This window comes from Betta splendens, chromosome 4, assembly GCF_900634795.4.
Source record: "Betta splendens chromosome 4, fBetSpl5.4, whole genome shotgun sequence".
Taxonomy (NCBI): domain Eukaryota; kingdom Metazoa; phylum Chordata; class Actinopteri; order Anabantiformes; family Osphronemidae; genus Betta; species Betta splendens.
Genome location: NC_040884.2, coordinates 23034059 through 23043971, shown reverse-complemented (window position 1 = coordinate 23043971; position 9913 = coordinate 23034059). Strand labels below are relative to the sequence as shown.

At 45.0% G+C, this 9913-nt stretch overlaps 1 protein-coding gene across 1 annotated transcript; it reads right to left on the bottom strand.

Moving 5' to 3' along the window:
* Nucleotides 1-317: 317 nt before the first annotated feature.
* On the bottom strand, nucleotides 318-7277 carry nrn1a (neuritin 1a). The gene is made up of 3 exons (XM_029148575.3): nucleotides 7021-7277; nucleotides 3263-3410; nucleotides 318-2280 (listed from the first exon to the last, which is right to left on the bottom strand). The coding sequence occupies exons 1-3, from the start codon at nucleotides 7076-7078 to the stop codon at nucleotides 2052-2054; spliced, it is 435 nt and encodes a 144-aa protein (XP_029004408.1). The 5' UTR covers nucleotides 7079-7277; the 3' UTR covers nucleotides 318-2051.
* Between the last annotated feature and the right edge of the window lie 2636 nt (nucleotides 7278-9913).

Genomic DNA, 9913 nt, shown 5'->3' with positions numbered 1-9913 from the left:
TAATCTATCACACACTCACGCTTTAACTTTCCTGCTTTACTGCGACAAGCTGGACTTTATGGTCATTAGAATAGCAGGGAACAAACACTTGATATCGGGTCCATTGCTACTATTAATTAGTAGAAGTTTGAGTCCTGACGCTGCCGGTTCCTCCAGAATGAAACCTACATCTTGGCTGTTTGAGATTATTCATGATGAACAATCCTGTGGACGGTCGATATCAGCCGAGCGCTGGGACAAGCTCAGGGAGTCTCCCTCATTAATAATGAATCGTGTGTGTATGTGAGATCTTGAATACAATAAACAATGACCCAACAGGATTTCAAACATTATTTATTACTCTTTATTATTAGTCATCTTTATTTTTATAGGTCTATAATCTGCAAAGTATCAATCTGTTGTTAAAACCGTCTGGGATAGTTCTCTTAAATAGAGCTTTTTTATTTACTCAAAATTCTCTTGATATACATTTTTTCTTGTTAGATGATTTCTAGAATAAGTCCATTTTTTAAAACTCTTTTTTTTTGTAATGCAACATCCCCATAAACAAAGACAAACCAACAAACAAACAAACAGAAGTACACCTCTTTTAGTCAGAAGGCAGCTCAGCACCTCCTGCTGTCATGGGCCTTAATGCTACTGGACTGGGGGACTTGTCTTTTGAATCTAACATACAGACTAAAATATATCTCCTAACGTCGTCTAGTACGAACACTGGCTTATGAAAACAGAGCTTGTGCTTAATGGCAACAGTCGTTTCACTCTTCAGCCAAGGTTTTCCTAAGCTACACTGGCCTGAAGTCACGTCTTCGTATTGCTGTCGGCTTGTCGGCTGCTGACGCGGTTCTGCTGAGCAGGGATGTGGTCATGAAGTTAAGTGTGAGTGGTAGCTAAGGTAACGTAACCTGGGTTAGCTGCCCAATGAAGCGGTTAGCTAGCAGTAAGTAACCACTGAACTGAACTAGCTGCTAAACTTGAACCTTCTGTTCGTGTAGGAGCTGTGTGGTCCAGCTTTAGCTTCTGTGGAGTGTTAGCTAGCTATTAGCTGACCTGACACTGTTAGCTTCGGTCTAAAGTGTTGTGAAATGAAAAGCAGGCTTCGTACGCTGGACTACATCCCTGCACCTCAGAGCGTAAGGCCACAGTCACACTACAAGCTAAACCACCAAACTTCATATTTGTATTGCAGCGCGGACGCTGTTGCTCGGGTCAAATGTCACACATGTGTTGGTTAATGTCAGTGCCTTTGAGGAAAAACTAATTACTGTGTCTCCTTGTTGTTTGTTCCATATGTGGATCTGTAGTTTTGGCAGTAAAGTCAGATTTCAGAACGAGGTCACTACGTGGTTGGACGGTGGACGGAGTCGACAGGGCGACTTCCCACAGCCGCTGCTTTGCTTAATGTGACCGTGGCCAGAGCACAAGAAAACAGCCGTTAAAACACAAACATTCAGCCACCGAACCTACCAGGTTCTACAGAGTCCACCTGGTGCGATAGAAAAGGAGAAAGAGTCCGTGATGAAAATGAGGCGACGGGTCTGAAACGAGCTGGAGGCCTGAGCTCGTGTTATTGATTGGGTGGAGTGGAGCTGGGCCTCACGCCGCCTCCGGCTGTATGAAGCCTCATGTACGGCCTGATGGCGTGTCAGCAGTCACACACTGTCTGGGCCTGGCCTCTAAACATCAATAATTCATGGTTGACTTTAATACTGTGTAATTCCACGATTGTAAGCATTTGATGTAATCCATCAAATTTTCATCATTGTCATCATTTCAGCTCGACGGCTTGTTGAATATTTAATGCTATCGACCTCGGGGTCAGCTCGGCGTGTGATGTGATGAGCACCGCAGGATGACGGCCCGGGTCCGACCGGGCCGACGTACGTTGAAGCAGTGGTTACATCCATTTTGGGTCATTTTTCTGGTGATGAATTCAAGCTTAGTCCTTGAAGCCGTGTTTTCAGTACAGGGTCTGTTTTCTGTTTTCTTTTTCATGTGGGCTCTTCTTTTTTCCTCTTTTGGCCTCGTGTTTTACGTTTCCCTCGCTCCCGTTAAAACGCCAGCCAAGTCAGTAAGGTGGGCAGCGAGCTGAGGACCAAGGCGAGGGCTCCGGCGTCGGCAGACTGGGGGGCTCCGTTGCTGCCGCCACACAGTTCAAACAAGCTCCCACGGAAATCCAGGTTGCGGGACTCCTTTTTCAGCTTCTCCCAGAGGTCCGTGGCTCCCTCCTGGCAGTCGGCCAGCGCTGACGTGGCACAGGAGTGGAAGTTATCCCAGTAACTGGCAGGAGAAAGCACAGCGAGTGTTAGCATCGCTAGCTGTGGCTGCGCTGGGGGCTCATTCAGGAGACCACCTCCTCCACAGCCGTGAAGCACACATTCACAGACTGAAGCAGGACTCGTCAGCGGACATTCATTCCTCTACAGCACCACTGATCCAAATAAGGCAGTTACTTCACATTTACTAAGGTTCGTTAAGGTGTGGTTTGGTTTGCTGTCAGCTCATTTACTGCTTCTATGTCTTTAGCTCTGTCTGTCTTACTTCTGGCCTCCCTTTCACTCCTCGCCTGCGTTCTCGTTTCCCCATCATTATGTCATCCCCCTTCCTCTCTCCTCTTAATCCCCTCCCCCCGTCTGTTTGTCTTTGTTCCTCCCTGACACCAGTCTGCCCAGTGACGCGTGCCTCACACTCCCAGCGTATCTAATCCAATCTGCTCTTATTGATGTTGACCTCCTGAACCGGGCCGTGTCGATGCTACATCTCTGAGCAATTAGTGGGGGCGTGTGTGTGTGTGGAGGCGTATTAACGCTCCTCCAGCCACGCCTCAACACCGCCACGATGGAGCCGTCACCAAATTAAAGCACCGATGGGGGGGGGGGTCTTCTCGCCGCAGTTTGCCATCTGGTGCCCACCCGGTCTGGATGGAGGGATGAAGGGGGTGGGGGTGGGGGCTGGGTGGGTGTCATCTGGCTCGCAACACCCCTGCTGTGCACATATGGGTCATAACCAAGACCTGAGTCCCCCTCAGGGTGTGACGTGTAATCACTCATACGATTTCCTCGTTTGGACCAAGTTACCAAACCAACTGTCCTGACAAATAAAAGACGTCAACAGTAGTAAGATTTGTGTTAAAAGGCCGCGGCGGCATCAAGGCTCTTAGTCCTGCTAAATATTTAATAAAGAGGAAGTGGACACCACTGAGTCCGGCCTCTGCCGCTAACCGCGCTCTGCTGGTTCCTTCAGCTGCTGCGTGGACACCTACGTGCAGATGGTGTGGAGGTTCTCCCTGTCGTCCATGTCCTGGGGGTAGTTGGCCATGTTCTCCCCCAGCTTCAGCAGACACTCGGAGAACCCTTTGAACACCAAGTCACACTGGCCAGCGCTGACCAGCACCGTCTGCAGCACGGACACTGCAGAGAGGGAGGAGGAGGGGGAGGAAGGTGAGGCAGGGTGTGCAGCATGTTTCATTTCTGTCTGAGCTTAAATGAATTGGAGCTCAAACTTTTCTGTGAATGAGAAGGTTACACCGCGTGCCCTGCTCCCTGCAGCCACGGCTGATGATGGATGGTCTGAGACACAAATTAGTTTTCATCAGTATAAAACTCAGATTTAATATCGGCCATCTAGAAACGGAGGCAGATTATGGTTTTACGGTTCTCAGTCAAACCCACTACTGGGAAATAAGATTGTTCCTCAGAACCAAGAGTCTGAACAATAAGTGTAGAGGTTGAAAGATCAGAATAAGTCGAGACGTGATCAGATGGTAAAGCAGCGAAGCTAGTTTGTTTAATATGAACAGGCGTGTGTTGTTTCTCTGACGTCACGGTTGCCAGGTCTGACACACACCACCTCCTAACGGCGTGTGTGCCTCGTTAAGCCTGGGCTGACTGGTTGGTTGGTTTGGGTCAGACTGGCCTAACGCAGCGCGACGTGTCGAACAAGATGCGGCTGTTGGAGCAGAACCAGATCAAACACCTGCTGTAACAAAGCTGTAAGTCCTCAAGACTCAAAGGGTAAAACAATAGACGTTTCAAATTAAAACAAGTTACAATTATTTTTATATTATGATACAAAGTTAGAAAGCTAAAATAGAAATATATTAATTTTAATCAATGAAGTGAGACAATAGCCATATTAAACTTGACGTCATGGTAAAGTGCTGCCTCCATGTTTAATCTGACAGCTGCAGATCTGATAAATATTATAGGCTCAGATGTTGTGAGGTAAATAATTTAAATCGTCTCCATCTTTACCTGCTGCAGTATTAAAGCGATGTATCACCATAATTAAACTATTATACACGTTGCCAGTGAGCAGACTGGCTTGTTCTGTTAACGTCCCGCCTTTTACTGCTCACGGTTTTGGTGACGAAGGGCAGCGACTCGGTGACTCACCTACATCTGCAGCGCAGGACCTTTCACGTGACGTCTTTACTACGTCTGTCATTAAAGACCTTAAGCATTTTGCCTAAAATCACCTGTAATAGATCAACAGCGCCGTGTTCCGGTGACCCCCCTCCTCCCCCCTCCGTCCGCCCCCTCCCTCCCCTTTGTCTCTGTGTCATTACATCATCTCTCACTAACTGGCTGCACCACTTTGATTCCTATTAGTCTTATAAGCTCTGAACGAGGTCACATAAGTTTATGAATGACCCCCCCCCCCTCACACACACACACACACACACACACACAGACACACACACTATCTCTCACTCACTCACTCACTCACTCACTCACTCACTCACTCACTCACTCACTCACTCACTCTAATAGCCGATTTTATTTATCCGCGTTTTAGTTTATATTTATTTATATTATGTGATTATGACTAGTGCAGACGTGTTATTAGTAACAACATGACATAATTGGTTTGTTTGTTTCTTTTTTGCTCGGATTTATTTTGTTGTAGTTTTATTTAAAAAAATGTTACTGTTACGTGTTTTCTAAAAATAAACAAACAACAGCATTCATAAATCATTTATTCTAGATGATTTATATTTTTATAGTTAATTCCGATATATTACCTTTTTTATTTTTGCCCTCGGTTGAAATTGTTTTCATTATTCTTTGTTATTGTCATTAAATGTTCGTTTCTCGTAGGAGTGAATGCACGGTGCCATCACATGCACACGAACGGGGACGCGCACAGCATTTTCGTTCACGCCTTCCAGCAGGCACACGCTCGCACTCATTCACCCCACCTCCACACACGCGCGCACGCACACTGTTCCCTGCAGTGCACGGACGCCAGAAGCAGCGTGTTGTAGCTTCCACAGCAGACACACCCACCTCGACACACCGTCCGCTGTCCGTGCGTAAAACCCCAGCTACACACAATTTAACAAACTACACCGTAGAGAATGACATGACGTGTAAATTATACACAAATACCCGCGCCTAAAATTATTTTATTTCCATATGTGTGTTCAAATGTGTTTTCTACGAAACAATAAAAATGTGTAAAATGAATCAAACGTCCGCTCAGCGCAGCCAATCACAGTGCAACAAATAAAAAAACAGCAACGCAAAAACACAAAAGATAAAGAATTTCGATCCCAAAACAAATATAAATGCAGCACAAATAATGAATTTTACTGGATTTGCGCTTGTATGGTTATAATAGTCGGCCTGTGTGGAGTCATTCAGCAGGAACTCTAACCTGAAATGTCCAAACGTCCACACACATTTGTTTTGTTCGTTGTGTTTTAACGTGGTCTCGCTCGTTCCTGCCTCCTGGAGCCGTGAATATCGAACCTGGCTCTCTAACAATAGCATCGAGGAGGATTCTGCGTCTTGAATAATTCAGCATTTCTCTGTGCCAGCAGCAGCGACGCGCGCACGGCGCAGAGCCCTCCTCCACAGCGTCGTTATGCAACGCAACCGCACGAGCCCGTTTCCCTGTTTCTCTTTCATCCCAACATACATGTGCAACGTGGTTTGGTTTATCCGTTCCAGACATTAGACGGGCCCGGGGGGAGGCTTCTTCCTTCTGCAGCTCGTCGCCCTGGGATTTTCAGAAAAGGCCAATTTATCACGATTTTATCATAAACCGTAAAACGGGCAGGATGGTTCCCCACTGCGCACGAGGCGGGTGCACGACGTGTTTGCGCGCGTGCACAATAAATAAATAGCAAAATAAATCAGCGTTAAATCTAGTTTAAATTACTTTTCGTTCCCCTGCGTTTTTTATTTTGCGCAGCAGAAACTGAGACTTAATATGATTTTAATAAATGGACGAGGCTGCTTTTCCTCCTCCCGCATCTCGGACACTGCGGCGGGATCTCGGTCCTGCAGAACCAGCAGACGTGGATCATTTGAACTAGATCTGAAAATTATTTTTACAATAACTGCAGAGATTCACACTTCTGTTATTATTCACAGCACGTTAAGGTGTAGAAATCCGAGCAGCACCAACCACATCAACCAAACTGATTTTACTAATATTGACTGTAGAACTAATTCGGTTCTGCTTGTGAAACAATTCAGAAATCTGTCTCCAGTTCGGGACAACCGGGTTGCGGGGAGGGAGGGAGGGAGGGGGGCATTCCCCTTGTTAGCGCGCGCACATACACTCACATGCACGCACGTCGCGCACACTCGGAATGTGAAGTGTAGCCCCGTTAAAAGGGACCGCTCAGATGCCTCCACTAATCATTAGGACCCAAACCAACAATAGCCACATCAAACATATTTAGAAACTAATAATTATCAGTAAAAACGAATTTGAGTTTGTAAAGTTCGAAACTAAACTAAAAACACAAATAGAGCAGAATTAAAGCGAATATTGTTCCCTCCCCTTTTTTCTAGCACAGAATTGGAAAAAATTTTTAAATTACATTTAATTATTTTTTTAAAAAATAGTAAAATGTATGATTTAAATTGTATCACAATGAAGATGAAAAATTAAATAGTAGTCTTTTACAGTAAAGACGTTTTTTTCTGGTCAAAAATTAATAGAAAAATAACGGAGGAAACATAAAAGTAGTGTATTGCTGCAGCCTCTGGGAGGTTCGTTGCTCACCTATGTGCAGAGCTAGACACAGAGCCAGGCATCTGGAGGACCAGGTTACTCCCATCATCTGCGTCCTCCTCTCAGCATCAGAGCAGAGATTCACAAAGTTGGAGAGCAGCTGAGGAGGAGCCGCGCATTCCCCGCACCAACACCCGCAAAACGTTTACATCCAACACCGAGTCCTCCCTCCGGTTCTTCTTCGTCTCTCTGTCCTGTGCGCTGCTCTTCTTCACTGGCTGCTGCTCTGTGCTTCGCTCTCTGCTCGTTTTACGCGTCTGGAGAGAAAAAAGAAAAGAGAGAGAGAAGGAGAAAGCCCCTCCTCTCCTCCTCCCCCTACAGGTTCAGTTTCATTAATTGTGTCAACGTGATTTCATAGTTTTATGTTTTCACAACATTTTTTGGGGGGTTTAGCTAATAAAATAGTATTTTGATCCAGTGTAAACATTTGCACAAACATAATTTCACATTGTGTCGTTCAGAATGAATTACATCCAAATCAAACAGAGAATTAAATCTTTTGATTCAAAATAAAATAACAATTAAGAAAAACGAAATGCAAAAAATATAAACATAAGTAAAAAACAGAATAAAGCGGAAAATATTGTGGAAAACTAAATGAATGAATGAAAAATAATAATTTCAAAACCTGAAAGAATTAGACATTTAAATGAATATTACAACCTGAATGAATAAACTATAATAATATTGAATCCTTAAAGAAGAATGAAAGCCCACCAGCATTCAGGTCCCACAAGTCATTTTATTCATAAATGGCCAAACGTCTCACACACACAACTGTGGATTATTTTATGGAATAAAAAAAGAACAGGACTCATCTGTTTATGAACAGAAAAATATTATATAATAATCAATCAGTCATTTCATCTGAATAAGGCCTAACTTGTTCTGTAGTTATAATAGGGGAGCAAACAGACCAGCAGATAAAAAAGCTGTGTTTATTGTACTTGTTTAGTGTAAGAATGCCACATATGCAGCTTCTGGATTCACAAATGATAAATAACAACACAAATAATTGAGACTGGCAGGGAGGAATCGTCTGTCTCGAACCAAAAGCATAAAACGTCCAATTTAATAATAGTGTGAATTTGAGAGATGATCAGATGATTAGCTCCATATTTTCAGTTGGCTCTATGTTTTTTGAAAGTCATCAGACCTGCCTCAGACAGGGAAAACACAAACAAACCAAATGATGAGAAGAAAAAAATCCTGTACTATGGAAGCAGGGACTAAATGGTTCTACAGAGTTTGTGGTTCTACTCGTCACAGCCCAGTGTGTGTGTGTGTGGAACCACAAAGAAAAGCTCCTGCTGACGTCAGCTCGATCTGAAATCTCTCCCTGCTGCACCACATTAACACTGATGTAGGAGAACGCACACAATCACGTCGACCCTCTCAGCTCTTAGGAGAGCATCGCTCTCCTGTGTGTGACGTTGACCTTCAGACGCACACCCTGCACCCTGAGGCCGACACTGACCCCTGCTGGTCAGCGGGGGAACTGCGGCCAGCGACTTCACAGCTCAGGCCTCTCGCTGAAGCACAGCTACGTTTCTTTCACACCTTTTAATTAAAGCTGACACGTGTTGACCGTTCCAGTTCAGTGTCCAACTTCAGTCTCTAGGTGTTCTGTGTGCTGTCATTTACCTCTAGGCCTTTATCAATCAAAGCTTCATTAAAAGGATTTGCTTTTCAGACGTTTGCTGCAGCTGAATCACAGCTGAGGCTTACACTTGTGCTTTCCAGGGGTCATGTCTTCATCCTCCCCCAGAAATAAATCTGTGTTGAATGACTAAATATAATAAATTGTGATCCTGAAACTTATTCACATCTCTCTCCACTGCTGTGACCCGTCTGCCCTCCACTGTAACTGCAGGCTGCTCTGCTCTGCTCTGGGTCTGGGTCTGGGTCTGGGCCCAGTGGTCCACTGGGAGATGGTGGCTCTGAGGGGAAGCTGATGTCGGAAGACAATGAAGGATGACGTCAGATGATTCTTTAGCTCCATTCACTTCTCAATACGTGGCTCTATCTGGTGGTAGAAACAAGTAACTGCACCACAGACTTCAGTCGTGATGTTTGTGACTGTTGTCATTGTTGTGAAGCTTCATGGATTAATTCACATGGATTCATGGGCATTCGCTTGTTGCAATATTCATTTGTTTCTCTGGCACTTTTCCTCCCATCCATGGGCCACGTCAGATGAGGTGACCTTTGACCCCTCCTCAGGTGCTGTGCAGACTCATTGGGTTTCTGTGGCTGATGCGACCTTTGACCTTTGTAATTAATCTGCTCATCACCTTAAACACCTTTTATGAACGTTTGTGGGTTCAAGGCTCTGTTGGGTTTTGACTTGACCTCTGGGGCCGAGCGTTGGTTCAGCTCTGAGCCCAACGCCACACGTGGAGGTAAATCCGACCTGCCCGTCTCCCGTCCCTCCTGCTTCACGCCGTTTGTTTTTTAGTGACGTCTGGTCACTGCTCAAAGTTACCGACCTGCCATCATGCTGTCTGGTGCTGATGGGCCTGAGTGAGTAGAGCTCAGGATGACCCAGAATGGTGACTCAGCGAGGTGGAGATGCAGTCAGGGTTCCTCTGGAGCAGGGCGACCTCTTGACTTCCTCCTCTACTACAAGATGGTGAAGCTCGCACTTCACTTCCTCTTGTTTCCTTCTGTTTCTTTCTTCTGCTTTTTATTGTATCTCCACTCGTTTCTAAGTTTTTGGTTTTCATTTCTGTATTACTCTCCATCTGTCACATTTACTTATATATTCCTCTACTTTGTTTTTTTCATATTCTTTCTGTAACTTGTTTTTTTAATTCTTTGTTTTCCTCCTCTTCCTGTTTTCTCTTTTTCTTGGACTGTTCAAGCGTTGACACCACACCTCAGA

Coding starts and splice junctions, on each gene's coding strand:
- nrn1a (XM_029148575.3), bottom strand. CDS start 7,078: ATGATGGGAGTAACCTGGTCCTCCAGATGCCTGGCTCTGTGTCTAGCT. Junction 3,411..7,020: donor GTGTCTAGCTCTGCACATAG/GTGAGCAACGAA, acceptor CCCTCTCTGCAG/TGTCCGTGCTGCAGACGGTG. Junction 2,281..3,262: donor AACCTCCACACCATCTGCAC/GTAGGTGTCCAC, acceptor TTCTCCTGCCAG/TTACTGGGATAACTTCCACT.